Genomic DNA, 18,981 nt, shown 5'->3' on the forward strand with positions numbered 1-18,981 from the left:
GCAATTGTCGCCACTCTGCTTCATTGCTGGGGAGGCATAGTCTTCCCTTACCTCAATGACTGACTGCTTAAAGGATGCTCTTGCATTGAGGTCCAGGTTGCCATCAAGAGAGCTTCAGCTCTGTTCATCATGCTAGGACTTCAATTCAACATTGAGAAGTCCTCTCTTATGTGCTCAGCAAATACAACATCCAGAGCTTACCTACTGGAAGACAGATTTCTTATTCTGACACATTTGATTACACGTGTCCTATTGAGCCTTTGCAGCTCCTCAGTCACATGGTGGCATCTGTCTTCATTGTGCTACATTCCCACTTACACTTCTGCTATTTCCAGGCTTGGCTCAGGACATTTATACCCCAACAGAGACAGTTTGAAAGGTACTCTCCATTCCTCAGCATGTGCTAAAATCCACAGAAGGTCTGCTGACGAGTCCCTTTCAACTATCCATTTCCTGACATCCCATAGCTACAGATGCCTCCCTTTTAGGATGGTGAACTCCCCTACAGCACCATACTGTTGAGGGCAGATGGTCTGACCACAATCTACACTCCATATCAACTTGCTGATGCTCATGGCAATCAAATATGCTTGCTTCTAAATTTATTATAGGGCTATCTAACCTGTTTCCAAATATCAAGGAACTCATCCCAACCTGGGATTTGAACTTAATTGTCACCTCTATGATGAAGCTTCCCTTTGAAACTCTGGCTGTGTCTTCATTTTTACACCTATCCCTGAAAACCACTTTTTTTGTGGCTATATCATTTCTGGTTGGAGAGTTGGTAAGTTAAGTACTTGGATGGCTGACCACCACCCTCCATGCTCTTTTCTTTAAAGACAAGGTATCCCTCTGCCCACATCCTGGGTTCTTACCTAACATCACACCAGACTATTCATCTTCTGGTTTTTCACCCTAAACCTCATCCAGAACCTTCACACCTTGAATATTTGGAGGACTTTAGCTTTCTGTTTGGACAGGACTAGAGCTATTTGATTTTTCCTCCCCCCTCCCCCCCCCATTTTGGACACGGTTAAAGGTACACCTGTGTCCACAGAGTCTAAAGGGGTTTCCAGTTGTATTCTGTCCCGCTACAAATTGCTGGTGTCAGACAGCCTGCGAGCAAAAACTTTTACTAACCTTTCTGTAGCTGTTGTTCTTTGAGATGTATTGCACGTGTCCATTCCAATGCAGGTGTGTGCGTGTCCTGAGCACAGTTGGTCGACTTTTTCCCTGAGTGGCATCTGTCAGGTCAGCTCCAGCACCCTCTGGTGCCACATGTTCAGAGCTGGTATAAACAGCCTTGCCAACCCTGCACCCCCTCAGTTTCCTCTTACCCTCTGACTCCGATAAGAGGGGAAGGAAGGTGGGTTTTGGAATGGACATGTGCAACACATCTCAAAAAATAGTTACAGAAAGGTTAGTAACTGGTTCTTCTTCGAATGCTTGCACATGTCTATTCCAATGTAGGTGACTCTCAAGCAGTTGCACAGGAAGTGGGCACAGAGTTCAGGAACAAGCTGCCTGCAAGACTATGGGGCCGAAGTTGGCATTCTCTCTGGCTTGCTGGGTGATGGCATAGTACATTGAGAACACGTGCACTGAAGACCAGGTTGCTGCCCTGAAGATGTTCTGAATGGGACTTGTGCTAAGAAAGCAGACTAGGAGGCCTGTGATCTTGTAGAATGAGCTGTCAGGTTTGCCTGCCAGTTCGTAGCATGCGTGAATTCATGATGTAATCCAGGATGAGATTCTCTGGGCGGAGATGGGAAGGCCTTTTATCCTCTCTGCTATTGCTGTGAACAGCAGGGTTGATCTGCAAAATGGCTTGGTTCTTTGTATATAAATGCCAGGGCACATCTAACATCAAGGAGTGTAGAGGTTGCCCCTCCTTATTTGTACGTGGCTTTGGGAAGACAACTGGTAGGTTGCTTAACTGCAATGGAATTGCAAAACTACTTTTGGGAGGAATTCCGGATGAAGGCACAGCTGCACCTTATCCTTAAAGAAGATTGTATATGGGGGCTCCAATGTGAGGGCACAGATCTCCGAAACCCTTCTGCCTGAGGTGGTGACCACTAAGAAAGCTGCTTTCCAGGAGAGGTGCATCAACGAGCACATTGCCAGCAGCTCGAACGGGGAACCCATAAGCTTTGACAGGATGAGGTTTAGATCCCAGGGAGGAACAGGCTCTCTTAAGTGGGGGAATAACCTCTCCAGGGCTTTAAGAAAACAGATTACCATCTTCTGTGAAAAAACAGACTGGTTGTCAAGCCAGGGATGGAAGGCCGATACCATTGCTAGGTGGACTTTGGCTGAAGAAATAGCTAGATCCTGTTTCAGATGCAAAAAATATTCCAATATAAATTGCAATGGGGATTGGGCAGAACTCCACCTTGGCAGGATTAGAGGGAGAATCACTTCCATTTTGCAAGATAAGTGGTCCTGGTGGAGGGTTTTCTACTTCTAGAAGAACTCTACAGACTTGCTCTGAGCAAGCTTGCTCCTTGGGATTCAGCCATGGAGTTTCCAGGCCATCAGATTAAGAGGGTGGAGCAGCTGCCCGTGGTCTCAGGAGATCAGATCTGGGTTTAGCGGAAGCAGGAGCAGGGTTTCCATCGAGAGGCCTAACAGGGTTGTGAACCAATGCTGCCTGTGCCATGCTAGGGCTATGAGACTGACCCGTGCCCAATCCTGCTTGATCTTCATTAGAACCTTGTGTATCATTGGGATAGGAGGAAAAGCATAATATAGGTGATCTGCCCATGATAGCAGGAAGGCGTCTGTAAGAGACCCTGCGCTGTTGCCTTGCAGGGAACAGAACTGGTGGAAAATTGATATGTGGAACTTTGCATCCTTTTAAATTGAGGGCAGCATACCAAGGGCCCGGATCCAGAGAGGGAATGATGGAAGCCAGGGAGACCATCCAGAACTTAGTTTGAGATAGTAGTTGAGATGACACAGTTTTAGGATAGGTCTGAGACCATCCTTGACTTTCAGTATTAGGAAATAATGGGAATAAAATTTCTTTCCTCTTAAGTGACACGGAACCTCTATTATGGCTCCCACCCGAAGGAGGGATTGGATGACTTCTTCCAACAGTTGCTTGTGAGAAGGGTCCCTGAAGAGGAATGGGGTGGAGGGGGGAAGGTGGGGTTGACAGAAACTGGAGGGTGCATCCCACTTCTATTATGCTGAGGTACCCAACAGTCTGAAGTAATGCAAGTCCAGGCATCAAAGAAGTGGGACAGGCAGCTTGAAAACACAGAATCCAATATTGCAGGGATTAAAATGCGATGTGCTGCAGGCAGTGCAGGGCTTGAAGCCCGGTGACTGAGGCATGCCCCACCACCAGAAGTGGACGAACCTTGCTTACTAAGCACAAAGGAGTCCAGCAACCATCACTACTGTAACTATATACACTGGAAAAGAAAAGAAATAATGGGAAAACCACTTGGAAATTTGCCTGAAGCAACAAGGAGTTGTTCCAGCAATAATCAGGCAGTAAGAAGGAACTGAGGGGATGCAGGGTCAGGGAGGCCCTTTATAAGGATGCTATGAGTGTGTGACACCAGAGGGCACTGGAGCAGACTCTATGGATACCATTAGGGGAAAAAATTCTGGCAACTATGCGTGGGGTGTACACGCATGTGTGCAGACACTTCCATTGGAATGGACATGTGCAAGCACTAGAAGAATTATAGCTTTCCACAAGATGTCTGTTTCTTTTGCCCCATTGAATGGCATCCCTATTGCAGAAATCTGCCACAAACCTCCCCATGTTCAAAATACTATGCTTTGGAGTGGATGCTACATTTGGGTCTGCTATTCTTCAGTCAGTTTTAATCATATTCCACATGCTCTTCTCCCTGGATGACATAATACGGTGCACCATGGATACCATTGTCACAAGAGGTAGAAAACTCACTTCACAAAATGGCAGTCTGCAGGTTCTTTAATTACAGTAGGCTAAATAGCGATCTGAGTTAAGTTTCCAAGATGTCAATGTTTCCTTTTACATTTCCCAATTATTGTATGCCTGCAGTGGTTTGTTAGAGTTGTTCAATGAAAAACATACTAAACACTTTTTTTAAGAGCTATGAATTTGATACCTTTTAAGAAGTTTCCAATGTTAATCACTTTGAACAGAATGGATCTAATTGTTCTTACACCTATTATATCTATTGAAGTACATGAAGTTGCACTAATGCAACAGAGCACTGTCCACTGATGGTAGTATAGGATGTATAATCCCCTATTGACAAATAGAAAGTCTTAAGTTTTGCTTTCAGGAATTGGGTATCTTTCTGCCCTAGCGGGACCATTATGTAGTTTTTAGGTTACCACTTTTAGCTTGTAAGTTTTTGAAATGTTTCTCCTGTTTCACCATGTATTGCAGTGTGAACTCTTGCAGCTTTAAAAACTGAACTGAATCTAGTTCACTATATATAAATTTTAAAAAAGGCAAAAGTTTTAGTATCTGTACACATGTAGTATTCTGCAACAGGAAAAAAAACTAAACCGCATCAATCTGCTTGTGTATAGGCAACATCTTAAATAGCAAGAGTGATAGCTGTACTGTATACAAGAGACTAGCTGAACTGTTTTTACCACTGTGCAGGGTTAGACAATACGGACAAACATCCTACAGCATCCACTCCTGGAGCCAAATCTACTGAAGCACTGGTGCAAGAAATCACAGGGTTTTCCACATGATGGGGTAATGGACTCTACTGGGGTGTGATTTCTAAAGTCTAACAGACTTCATTAATTGGTCTGTTAACATTAAATGTTAGTTATACAGGGTCTATATGGACTAATTTATGTGCAGCATGTAGGTGCTCTTTAGAAACAGGAGAGACAACTTGCAGTTGTTACACAGGAGGTCTACCTGTGCCAGGGTGGCTACAGTCAAGGCTTCTCTAGATGGTGGGGGTAATGTGGCTTGATTCATCAGTATTTGCAAAATGAAATGCTGTAAGTGAAAAGTACAAACCATTCTATTGTATCCTCTTGCACACTACTAACAATTTTATTCAGATGACTTTTTTGGCATGACAAACTGTACAAGCATTGCCAAAGTGGTTTTAAAAAAAACAAACTTGAGGTACCTGTCAGAGGTCTGATCCACCTACCATTGGGTTACACAATTTAAGCCTACCCAGTTCTAGATACAAGTTAATTGAAACTCTCATTCATGTAAGGTAACAGAGGAACAGTTGTTGTAAGGTCTGAATTATAGGCCAGTAATTTTGGTGCCTAAAGAAATGATTAGGGAACTTCCCTATAATGTAAACATGGATTTACTGACTAAAGTCAGGGATGCAGTTTTTTTAAGTAAGATGAATAGTGCTAATGTACCTTATGACAAGTCTAGAGCTCTAGTCAAGTCAAAAAGGGGAAAAAATCCAAGAGCCATGAAAGTTACTGTAATACAACTGGTGTTTAACAGTCACTAACTTAAAAAAAAAAATCTGCAGTTGTCTTTGGTGTGATAAATTACTAACTTTTGATGTTTATGTTAAGGCCTCTGATCAAGTGAGTTTAAGGGAGAGTTTTTAGGAGCAGAATTTAAGGGGTTTATGTATTCTCAATTGTATAGTAATAAAGTGTGATGGAATTTGCTACACTACTTACTTGCATTTTAAACAAATTGACTGCACTACCCCAACAGGCTTCTGCAAATGATTTGTAGAGTAGTTTGCCAGCACTAGCATGGTCCAAACCCACACCTTGAGTGCAGATGCTATGAACTCCCTTTAACACTTCTGTATTAGGCATAGACAGAAGCTTTAACAGCATCTTGTTTTGTAACTTGTCTTGAAGAGTGCTATAGCAAGTTGTCTGGATTAGCATGAACTCTACTCCCTGTGAGTAGCCGTACTGAATGCTATTTGTGATTGTAAAATACACTAGTAGTTAGAACAACGGACTTACCTACAGAACACAAGTTGCTCATTTCTTTCAAACAGACTCATAATTTTAATTATTGGAGTGGGAAAAAGTTGTAAGTGGGGCTTACAACTGTGGAATGGAAGGTTAAGTGATTTCTAATTTCTACAAGGAACAAGTATCACACAAAAAATGGAAAGTGAGACTTAAACATACTCACATCCACCCTTCGCATGGTTTAGAGTTGTCCTGCAATGTTGGACAAAAGGACCCTGCTCATGTATAAGGTTCTGGTAGACACAGTAAAGTAACAACTGATTAGGGTTTACTTATTCCCTTAATAGGGTCTACTAGTGCCACATGAATCAGTAAAGCAAGACAAGCTTTCATAAAATTCGTTCCAATTAAATGTTTAGTTTTGATGCAACTTGCCACTGACTGGATAACAAAGAACCATGCATTTCATATGCTGAAAGAAGGGATTAAAAACAATGAAATTTCTTAAACTGATAGTTCAGCTATTTCATCTAATAGCGGACATATCTTGTTAGCTTAGTGGGTATTATACCAATTCCCTGGAATGCTTCAGTGTTATGTGTCAGTTTATATTCTTGAACCATAATGCATTATAGTTCACACATTTATTTAAACCAAAGTTTACCTGAATAAATCTTATTTAAGATTCCTCATAAATGAGGGTATAATAGTTTTATTCAATGGCAGTGCAAAAATATTTAATGCCCTAGGTTTTTCCCCAAATATTCTAATGTAGTGACTAACAGCTTACACATAAAATCTGACAGCACATTTGGTATTGTACATGCTTTATTAAAATGGTACTTGTATTTACAGTATCTGCAGAAACAATCCCTCCCAAGTCTTGCAGTCAGACACCCACCCAGAGATGCACACACCCTCACTACAGCATTGTGAAGGCTAGGCTCCCAAAAATTAGGCAGCTCCTGGGGTTGGGGGAGCATGGTGGGGTGGTTTAATTATTTAAAAAGAAGCATGAGGGAATGCATTTGGCCATCACAATGCTAATTAAGTTTATGTATATTAACATATGGCAGTAACACTGAGTAGTCCTTTTCCATTCTATACACAGAATGACATCAAGGTTTGCAAGTCAACAGAACATTCTAACTTCAGTCTCCATGGTGCTTATTGTGACTTTGAAACGACATAGTGGGGGCTTTCCCTTAAAACAATTCAAGTCTATTTAAGTGAAATAAGGCACAATTAATATTGATTTGATTTAGGGGAAGGGTAAAAGGCAGGCTTCAGCTGATAGTTGTTGTAAAGAAATTAGTTTTGCCAGATCCTTTTGACAGAGAGAGAGGTCACTGGTACGTCCTTCAAATCTGCAAAGATGTCTCTCAAGGAAACTGAAGTTTTTCTGCCCACATACAAAACAAATTTGGAAATTCACATTTTAACACCAGTTTCAGTGGCCCAGACTTTAGTATTGATGTACATGAGTAAATATTTTTAATGCAGGAGAAAACATGTGAAACAAAACTGAATGCTTTCATTTTCTTAAACTTAGAGCCTGTAAGTATGGACTATGTGAAGGCTTCATCTTACTGATAAAAAGGAATAGGGTTTTTTTTTAAACCTTTTACATCCCTGGCCCCTCTTCATAAATGAAGCCTTACCACACATTACAAATAAACTGCAACAAAAAATTTGGCAGCACAAATGATGCCTAGTATTCAAATCTTCATTGTGTGTGTTTTTTGTACAAAACCTGTTGAATGATTTTTGCAGCAGATGAATTGTACCCAAAGATGCAAGACATTGTGATGGGGGAATAAGAGGTTTCAGTTCTGAAGGCCCCGACTTTGGTTTTTGCAAAGTTCAATCCTGTTTAGTGTGATCCTTGATATCCTCCTCATCTGTATATTCTGATGGTTCTTCTCCTGGTTTTAGGAGTCTACCTACGTAGTCATATTTTTCTGGAAAAGATGTGTGTCAATTACAATCAAATTCAGTTATTTCCACTAAATCTCTTTCCTGTAACTAATGTGCATTACAGATCAGGGTTTTTTTTTCCCCCTTTCATGCTAAGGTTCTGATTCCACATCACTGTAATCAAAGGAATTTTAAAAACTGACTGACAGCAAGATCAGGCCCTGAAATATCTTTATAGGGATTTTCCACTTGTCTGTTCTTTGACCACTCTTTCCCACAACTAATCAATGGTTAGGTAAAAATTCTATCCTTGTACCCTTTGCAACCCTGTTGATTTTAGTGTGGTTTGAAAATTTTGACTTAAAAGTTGCATTATTTTCATCAGGAGCTTAAAGACCAAACAGATCAGTACTACACACAAACAAGAAAGATTAAATAGAACCTACCCTGAACATCATATGACTAAGGTGCCATATTCTATTAGTCAGTCACTCCAAGAGCTGTTATGTCAGGGGAGTGAAATTCTTTAACACATCAAGTCTGAAACATGACATTTTCTATTTAGCTATTTATAAAAACAAAAGTAATTAAAAAATACATACATGGGCACTATTAAAATGCCTTCTAGAGCTGAAACTCAGTAAGTCAGAATTCCTTTTCCAAGAAGATAAAAATATTGCCACGACTTCTGTCCAGTGAGCAAGAAACATCTTTTAAAAAGCCCCCACCCATTTGTTATTTTGACAGATTCAGTAGTATAAGTAAACAATTATGTTTTGCTAGTTTAAAAAGTTACCTTTAAATTGCATTTCCCATTCTCTAACACTTTCCATTTGTACAGCATTTAAGTCCGATAGGTCGTCATATTCATCTCTGAGTGCATCTTTATCTAGACAGAAAGTTGCTAGTCCCCTGGAGGCATCTCTGCCAGCAAATATTCCATATGGACCCTCTGAAAATAAAAAACAAAATAGATATTTTCGAAGTTTATTTATAGTGATTGACCTCAACACTTGAGTAAGATGCGTGAGGCAGAAACAGCAAAGCAAACAAGACTTCCCAACAACTCCTCCAGAAATATGGGATGATGTAAACAGCAGTATTGTAATGTTGAGAAGCATTTAGTGGCACTGCAGCTCCACACTGCAAAGGCAGGAAAAAAATAAATATTTTACACAGGTATCTGACAAGACCAAATCACAAGTCAAACTCATCTTATGTGAGTCATTTCAAGTGCTTCTGCAGTCTGAGGGTGAAGGCACAGGAGAACAGAATGAGAAAGGAAAAACTTTTCTACTAGTACTACATACGTACAAAAGAGACCATTTAAGTTTGATTCAGCCCTATTACTTCAAGTCCTGGCAACATCTTAAAATGGAAATCCATTATAGACTTTCAACTTAAGTTCCCTGATGTTAGGACATTGAACTCAACTGTGATACCAAGGGTAGAAGAACAGCTTTTTATTGTAAAACCAGGGTATTGGTCCAACCACGTCACACAATTCTTTTAAAGAAATGCCTTATGAACCATCAAACTCAGAGTATTCTTATAAAGTTGACCCTAACACAATGAAATGAAGCAATTACACTGGTCTGATTCCAAGTTATTCTGTAATGAAGGTCTGTACTGCAAGATGTCCAATGTTGATTGCGTAAATCAGTTAACCATTTAGTCCTAAAAGGCTAATAACCAGCTTACTGCAAAGTGGAGTCCAAGTCAAAACATCTGATGAAGTGAGCTGTAGCTCACGAAAGCTCATGCTCAAATAAATTGGTTAGTCTCTAAGGTGCCACAAGTACTCCTTTTCTTTTTGCGAATACAGACTAACACGGCTGTTCCTCTGAAACCAGTGTTTAAAGGGGCATACAACTGTTTATTTTAAACAAGTATTCTTACCTATATTGAAGTTTACTAGTTTTATAATAGAGTTTACTTTATCATTTGTATTGTTTACTTTTTATTTCTCAGACAGAGTAATGAAACTTGATAGAAGTCCATTTTATTTTCAGATTCTCCATTCTGCCACACTTGGGTTTCAAACACTGCAATAGTGTCAAACTTTTTTTTTCCATTCATAGCTCTTTATTCCCAGTCATGGATGCTTATCTACTGACCTTATTTCTAAAAGCAAATCTAAGTTTGTGATTAAAACTGAGTTGAGAACAATGCCAGTTACTTTTCCAAAAATAAATAAATATATATATATAAAAAAGTAACAAGTTTAACTGCCAATTTAATCTTAGCTTTTATAAGTATGCTTGAAGACTGTAGTTGCCTGCCCCTGACCCTTTTATTATTTCTGTGGCGATTACCAGGCAAGTTGGTCTGTTATTCTGAAATAGGTGGGGAGACAAAAGTAGAGGCAAGATGTTTGACTGTTAAATAGTTTATCCAACTGAACATAAGAGGAATTTTAGACATGCAAACAGTTACCCAATCTGGAGTTTGACCAGAACAAACATGGACATAACCTTTTCCCTCCAGAAAGCTAGCTGACACACTTGCATGAATGCAGTTGAGTCAGTCTCCAGCATAGCAGTGCAGGTAATTACCACTTAGTCCATTAGATGATCCAAGGAAACACACAACTGTGCTAATGAAACTTCAAACTTATCAAATAGAGGGTTACTATATGGAAAGCAAGTGTGACTTGATATGATTTCCTGTTAAGGTTGGTAAATAGCTTTCCAGAATTTATCTTAATCCATTACACTTTAAAATTCTGTTTATGCCTCATGTCAAAAAAAATTCCATACGTTTCCTTTACATACATAGAGAAGTAACCCAAATGTTGCATGATTACATATTAAAATAGAATTATACAAAAACTTTGATGGCAATTTGTTTAAAGTTAGGTTGCCAAGTTCCTCAAGCACACCACCACACTTAACATAACCTTTGGGAATTGTTAGATGTAGAAACTAAAAAACAGTTACATACTACAGTTTGAAGCATCAACTCTCTAATGTGAAGAAAGCAAAAAAAACTACAAACCAAAATGTAAAAAGTTATTCAATATATTTATTTTTCATGAACGCTAACTGTGACATTACTTTGTATAGTATAGCCATGTGGTATACTAAAGATCTTATCTAATAGTGTACTGTCATATGTAAAATACAAACGTTTTTTAAGTTGTATAAACCAGAATGGCCAGCTTCTCCCCCCTTCTGAGGTTCCTATATGCACTCATTATGCTCGTTCTGAGCTCCTAACATGCATCTATGATCCTGCTAATACGTTATCAGCAAGTACTGTACAATATACAGTAAAAGCTGTTATCTGGCACTTTATCAACCAGAAAGCTCTGTTAAGTGGCATTTCTGACATCTCCCAATGCAAATATTCAATCTAGTAACCAAGACTAGTATACTGCCCAGGAGGTTATGCAGTTGCACATTCTGTACTCTACTTTTATGCAAAAAAGAGACAGAAGACAAGCAAGCAAACTGATATCAGGGATTTATTAAAAAAAAAAAAAAGCAGCTTCCAGGGTGTGTCATAGGGTCATTATAGATTCAGCCCTATCTCATATACCTTCTACATCAGAGGCAGGCAACTACAGGCAGGATCCAGGGGATTGCCCCCATGGTGCCACAGGCCCCGCCCCACTCTCAGAAGCAGGCAGCACCATGTCCCTGCAGCCCCGGGGTGGGGGGGGTGCAGTGCAGAGGGCATTGCCTTGCTTCCAGGTACCGCCCCCCGCAGCTCCCGTTGGCCAGGAACAGGGAACCGTGGCCCATAGGAGCTTCAGGGGAGGTAACTGGAGGCACAGCAAGGGCAGCACATGGAGCTCTGTGCCCCCACCCCCTTAAGGGCCATACAGGAACATGGTTCTGGCCACTTCCCAGAGTGGCATGGGGCCAGGGAAGGCAAGCAGGGAGCTTGCCCTGGCCCTGGTGCGTGCTGCTTTAGGTAAGTGGCACTGGGCTGGAGCCCAAACCCTTCCTGCACCCCGCCCTCCCGAACTCGCTACCCTAAACCCCCTGCCTGCACCTCGCACCCCTCCTGCACCTCAACTCCCTGCCCGTACCTCGCACCCCAACTCCCTGCCTTGAGCTCCCTCCCACAGTCCGCACCATTCCTCTGCCCCAATCCCTTGCCCTGAGCCTGTTCTTGCACACCGCACCCACCCCCCGGCCCTGCATAAAATTTCCTCACCCAGATGTGGCCCTCGGCCCAAAAAGTTTGCCCACTCCTGTTCTACATCTACAATGATAATTGATGTTGATAATAATGACCCTGAGGCACTGTAAGATCCTGAAGTGCCTTCTGAATCAAAGAGATTAAATTATGTTCAGTAGTTTTAGCGTTAAATATATTTTTAGTGATATGGGTGTATGCTATGCGCTGCCCATAGGGATATGTAGCATCATAAAATAACCTACTGTATAGATGTAAACAGGTAAAGTTTTCTAAGTGCTTCAAGAAACCAACCACTCTGCAGGACAGTACTACTCCTGGATTGGTGAATACCTGTAGGTTGTACTACTGTATTTTATACTTTATTCATTTTATTGTATTCTAATACTTTGAAAATTGGTATTCCATTGGTAAAATATAATTTGCAGTTAACTGGAATATTTGATTAACCAGCAAACCCCGCTCCCACCACCACCATGCTGAACAACAAAGTTTTTACTGTACATGGTTACAAATATATACTCTTCCTCAAGCACCAAGAGTGGAGGGGGAAAATGTGATGGAACTACTCTACCCAATATCTACCTACAATCCCAAAAATTGCTGGATGTTTCTGTTAACTAGATCAGCAATAAAACATTCACATTTAAATCATGGGGCTGTTCACACCACTCAGATCTCATTTCTGTCAATCTGAAGACATAGCAGTGACATCAGTTCATATTCACATGATTCTCTTCACAAACATAACAGCAAGAAGCTTAAAATTAAGGGAAAGCTTAGATTCTTCGAAAACTGGTAATGCTACCAAATTAATGCTGGTACAGCATTACCACATACCAGCTCAAAGAAATCTTTCTTCACCAATGTATTTCAAACGGGGACCACCACCCAATTTTTTATACCACAGATTGTTAGCTACCAATCTTGTAGCTAAAAAACCAAGTCCTTTTGGACCAGATATTCAGTACTCTTTCATCTAACATGCTTCTTTGTGAAAGTATGAGCACTCTGATAGAATACGAAGACTGATTAGAGAGAGACCCAACTAGTTCAGCCCTTATTTAATCTTAACTAATAAGTGCTAATAGGCAAATGGCAATAAGTAACTAACCTAAACCCCAGAAGATGCACTTTGAATTGTTTGGTTTCAGAGTAACAGCCGTGTTGGTCTGTATTCGCAAAAAGAAAAGGAGGACTTGTGGCACCTTAGAGACTAACCAATTTATTTGAGCATAAGCTTTCGTGAGCTACAGCTCACTTCTTCGGATGCATAATCCCACACTACTAGAACATTGGTGAATAGAAGATAAAAGCTGCATATGAATGGAGGAGTGTGATCATGAAACTCTACATGCAAAGCTAATTCTTTATTAAAAAGTCACATAGCCTATTAACTCCTGTTATGTATGCAGTACTATATATACTGATTGGCTGAAGCTTATGAATCTCAGCACAGAGGGTATTCAGGGAGCTTTGCCTAAGCAATTATGTCTGTAACTGTGTACATAAAGCAGTATGTACACATAAAGCAGTACAAGCATTTAGTAAGCCAGAATGGAAAAAAAAATCTATTTGTTTTATGGCACAAAGGAAAACAGTGTAGTTTTAAAATAAAGATTTCAGTGTGAAATAAAACATTACTCCAAATATATTCCAGAATGCATGTATTTTAATTTTTTAATTGTACCCTGGAAAAAACAATTCAACATGCACCATTTTCAACAGTCAATTTAGATTTAACACTGAAACAAATGAAATGGCTAAAAACTGAATGATTAATATTTTGCAGGCTATCCAAGAAGTATGCAGAACTCTCAATATATCATCTATTAATAGCATTTAGCCTATTGCAGCATTTTAAGTATTAGTCACCATCATTTCAGCTCTATTTACAGACTCTCTCTTTGGAGTATCAAGATTGATAGTAACTTAGAAGGCCAGAGCAATAGGAGGAAGGCCCCTAGTCACTGAAGCAGTAGCACCAAAATCAATTTCTTTAAACAAAGATGATCCTCCTGAAGTCATTCTGCAGTACTCCAATACACCCACTTATAAAATCACCTAGTCCTTGAAGTTCTGAATCAGAAAAACATAAGCCACTAGACTAAATTTCATTCCTTGCCTAATACCATATGGTGTCATAACTCTCTAGGAAAAGCAATTACTAACTACAGCCTACAGAATGGAATGGCATTTTATTTCAGATTTTTCTTTCCCAAAGCACTTAAAACAATGTTCCTTTCCCATACGGAATGTTTCAATAAATGCCATTACCTACTTAAATAACTTAGGCTTCCAATATAAAGTCAATGTCTTCTAATGGGAACGTGTGGACTGACATATGTCTAAGCAAAAGTTTCTCAGAAAGGCTTTTGCTCCATGTGTCTAGAGTAAAAACTTACCAAGATTTTACAAGCTTTATAGCTGTTTCTATAAATTGGGAAGTTGTGTGGTTCTTTAGAAACCTGCATTTAATGTAATATTCAACCTGCTGCATATTATTCCAGTTTGAGGCCCTCCTTAAGGAGAATTAACTTCTCTGCTAGTCCACCATGCTAACTGAAACAGGAAATTAGATTGCGATTACTTAAAGAAAATTTTCTGTTAAAAATAAACTAGAATATTGGTAGATCACATGATACTAAAATGATGTTTTCATGATCTATCTCAAAGTATTTAGGGCGGCCTTTGGAATTTGTTTGCTTTGCAACCTGTGAAGAATTATGCATACATCCAGTTTTGCTGACAACAAAAAGTAAGGATTATAGATGAGTAATAAGATCTGTAATTTCCAGTTGTCTCTTTTAATAAAGTGGTCAAATATTAATGTTCTGCCAGAGACTTAACATGTTCATTATGAAAGTATAAAGGAGTTTCTTTACAACTAGCAAGGTCATGTCTAAATCACTAGTCCTTGAAATAGGACGCTAGTCCTTGAAATAGGACTTCAGTCATTGTAAGGGAACTCAAATTGCTGTCTTTCAAGTCTAACGGACCATAAAATTTACCATATTCCCTCTTCCTTGAAGAAAGAGAGATCAGGGGAAGGTACTGTACATTGACCATTCCAGAAAGTGAACTCATTAGAAATAAGGCTTCCATCACCGTGTGCCCAAGTGATTCTGAAACATCTACTGAAGAGGCACCAATTTCTTCTGTAGTAAGAGGCAAAACATTCTAATTCTGGTTCTTTACACCAGGATCCACTGAATGTAAATTTCTGAGTAACCAATATTTTATATCAAATACTGGATTACACTGTTTGCTTTTGCTGAGCCCCTCTGTGGCAATTATCCAGTTACAAGATTTAATAGGCTGCCACCCATCTATATTTTTAAAATATTTTTTCAAACTCCAACTTTAAAGAGGTTGTGGAGCAATTTTCCTTATACTTAACAGAGAAGAGTCATCCAGGAAGGTGCAAGTATATTCAACTTAGGGACGGGAAAGATGCTTGATCAGAATGGTCTGTGTTAAGTCAGTCTTGCACCACCACGTTCCCATGTAGCCTTATAAAATTTACTCTGTACCTCATTTCCCCTATCTGTAAAACAGAGATGATAATCTTTCCTTTCTCCCAAGCTTTCTCTGTCCTTTCTATTTAATCTGTAAATCATTCAGGGCAGGGTGTAAGTTTTTGAACATTGCACAATAGGGTTATAAGCAACTAGAGGTCCCACTGGACACACTGTAGACATATTGAACAGAAAAATGTTGAGGGAGCTATTTCCAATACCTAGCTATTTCCAATACATTTCATGGAATGGACTTAGCTTCAGTACTATTTTACTGAAATAACGGCCTTGTTTGTGAAAGGGTAACATCAAGCCAACATTGCAAGGGCATGTGAATTTCCACATCACCTCCTCCAAGCCCAAAAAGGCTTCTCTTAAATACAATATATTATTCACAACCCTGCTCTATTTAGGTACAAGTCAGTAATCCTAAATCGGGAAGGATATGAAAAAGTGTATACAAACAGACATTTGTGACCTGGTCTACACACAAAAATACTGAATCAGATTAACCACTGTTGTGTTTCTCATGAACACAAGAGGTACAACACTGAGCATGCTCCAACAGCCAAGAACTCTCATTAAGCCCTGGTCTACACTAGGGCTTTAGGTCGAATTTAGCAGCATTAAATCGATGTAAACCTGCACCCATCCACATGATGAAGCCCTTTATTTCGACTTAAAGGGCTCTTAAAATCGATTTCCTTACTCCACCCCTGACAAGTGGATTAGCGCTTAAATCGGCCTTGCCAGCTCGAATTTGGGGTACTGTGGACACAATTTGACGGTATTGGCCTCTGGGAGCTATCCCAGAGTGCTCCATTGTGACCGCTCTGGACAGCACTCTCAACTCAGATGCACTGGCCAGGTAGACAGGAAAAGAACTGCGAACTTTTGAATCTCATTTCCTGTTTGGCCAGCGTGGCAAGCTGCAGGTGACCATGCAGAGCTCATCAGCAGAGGTGACCATGATGGAGTCCCAGAATCGCAAAAGAGCTCCAGCATGGACCGAACGGGAGGTATGGGATCTGATCGCTGTTTGGGGAGAGGAATCCGTGCTATCAGAACTCCGTTCCAGTTTTCGAAATGCCAAAACCTTTGTCAAAATCTCCCAGGGCATGAAGGACAGAGGCCATAACAGGGACCCGAAGCAGTGCCATGTGAAACTGAAGGAGCTGAGGCAAGCCTACCAGAAAACCAGAGAGGCGAACGGTCGCTCCAGGTCAGAGCCCCAAACATGCCGCTTCTATGATGAGCTGCATGCCGTTTTAGGGGGTTCAGCCACCACTACCCCAGCCATGTTGTTTGACTCCTTCAATGGAGATGGAGGCTATACGGAAGCAGGTTTTGGGGACGAAGAAGATGAGGTTGTAGATAGCTCACAGCAAGCAAGCGGAGAAACCGGTTTTCCCCGACAGCCAGGAACGGTTTCTCACCCTGGACCTGGAGCCAGTACCCCCCAAACCCACCCAAGGCTGCCTCCTGGACCCAGCAGGCGGAGAAGGGACCTCCGGTGAGTGTACCTTTTAAAATACTATACATGGTTTAAAAGCAAGCATGTGAAAGAATTACTTTGCCCTGGCAGTCGCGGTTCTCCTGGATGTACTCCCAAAGCCTTTGCAAAAGGTTTCTGGGGAGGGCAGCCTTATTGCGTCCTTCATGGTAGGACACTTTACCACTCCAGGCCAGTAACACGTACTGGGGAATCATTGTACAACAAAGCATTGCAGTGTATGTTTGCTGGCGTTCAAACAACATCCGTTCTTTATCTCTGTGTTATCCTCAGGAGAGTGAGATATAATTCATGGTCACCTGGTTGAAATAGAGTGCTTTTCTTCAGGGGACACTCAGAGGAGCCCATTCCTGCTGGGCTGTTTGCTTGTGGCTAAACAGAAATGTTCCCCGCTGTTAGCCACAGGGAGGGGGGAAGGTTGAGGGGGTAGCCACGCCGTGGGGGGAGGCAAAATGCGACCTTGTAACAAAAGCACATGTGCTATGTATGTAATGTTAACAGCAAGGTTTACCCTGAAAGAGTGTAGCCACTGTTTTATAAAATGTGTCTTTTTAAATACCGCTGTCCCTTTTTTTTTCCCTCCACCAGCTGCATGTGTTTCAATGATCACAGGATCTTCTCCTTCCCAGAGGCTAGTGAAGCTTAGAAAGAAAAAAAAACGCACTCGCGATGAAATGTTCTCCGAGCTCATGCTGTCCTCCCACACTGACAGAACACAGACGAATGCGTGGAGGCAAATAATGTCAGAGTGCAGGAAAGCACAAAATGACCGGGAGGAGAGGTGGCAGGCTGAAGAGAGGGCTGAAGCTCAAATGTGGCGGCAGCGTGATGAGAGGAGGCAGGATTCAATGCTGAGGCTGCTGGAGGACCAAACCAGTATGCTCCAGTGTATGGCTGAGCTGCAGCAAAGGCAGCTGGAGCACAGACTGCCACTACAGCCCCTGTGTAACCAACCGCCCTCCTCCCCAAGTTCCATAGCCTCCACACCCAGACGCCCAAGAACACGGTGGGGGGGCCTCCAGCCAACCAGCCACTCCACCACAGAGGATTGCCCAAAAAAAAGAAGGCTGTCGTTCAATAAATTTCAAAGTTGTGAACTTTTAAAGTGCTGTGTGGCATTTTCCTTCCCTCCTCCACCACCCCTCCTGGGCTACCTTGGTAGTCATTCCCCTATTTGTGTGATGAATGAATAAAGAATGCATGAATGTGAAGCAACAATGACTTTATTGCCTCTGTAAGCGGTGATTGAAGGGAGGAGGGGTGGGTGGTTAGCTTACAGGGAAGTAGAGTGAACGAAGGGGCGGTGGGTTTCATCAAGGAGAAACAAACAGAACTTTCACACCGTAGCCTGGCCAGTCATGAAACTGGTTTTCCAAGCTTCTCTGATGCGTACCGGGCTCTCCTGTGCTCTTCTAACCGCCCTGGTGTCTGGCTGCGCGTAACCAGCAGCCAGGCGATTTGCCTCAACCCCCCACCCCGCCATAAACGTCTCCCCCTTACTCTCACAGATATTGTGGAGCACATAGCAAGCAGTAATAACAATGGGAATATTGGTTTCGCTGAGGTCTAAGCGTGTCAGTAAACTGCACCAGCGCGCCTTTAAACGTCCAAATGCACATTCTACCACCATTCTGCACTTGCTCAGCCTGTAGTTGAACAGCTCCTGACTACTGTCCAGGCTGCCTGTGTACGGCTTCATGAGCCATGGCATTAAGGGGTAAGCTGGGTCCCCAAGGATACATATAGGCATTTCAACATCCCCAACAGTTATTTTCTGGGCTGGGAATAAAGTCCCTTCCTGCAGCTTTTGAAACAGACCAGAGTTCCTGAAGATGCGAGCATCATGTACCTTTCCCGGCCATCCCACGTTGATGTTGGTGAAACGTATCCACCAGAGCTTGCAGCACTATTGAAAAGTACCCCTTGCGGTTTATGTACTCGGCGGCTTGGTGCTCCGTTGCCAAAATAGGGATATGGGTTCCGTCTATGGCCACACCA

General features: G+C 41.4%; 1 protein-coding gene across 1 annotated transcript in view; it reads right to left on the reverse strand.

Moving 5' to 3' along the window:
- Positions 1-6,699: 6,699 nt before the first annotated feature.
- PGRMC2 (progesterone receptor membrane component 2) overlaps positions 6,700-18,981 on the reverse strand; it is a 31,715-nt gene continuing 19,433 nt past the window's right edge. The window contains exons 2-3 of the mRNA XM_073341103.2: positions 8,603-8,758; positions 6,700-7,850 (exon numbers count right to left, since the gene is read on the reverse strand). Coding sequence (XP_073197204.1) covers positions 7,753-7,850; positions 8,603-8,758 — 254 coding nt within the window. The 3' untranslated portion in view covers positions 6,700-7,752. The remainder of the gene's footprint in view (positions 7,851-8,602; positions 8,759-18,981) is intronic.

Source organism: Lepidochelys kempii, chromosome 4 (genome assembly GCF_965140285.1).
Source record: "Lepidochelys kempii isolate rLepKem1 chromosome 4, rLepKem1.hap1, whole genome shotgun sequence".
NCBI lineage: Eukaryota > Metazoa > Chordata > Testudines > Cheloniidae > Lepidochelys > Lepidochelys kempii.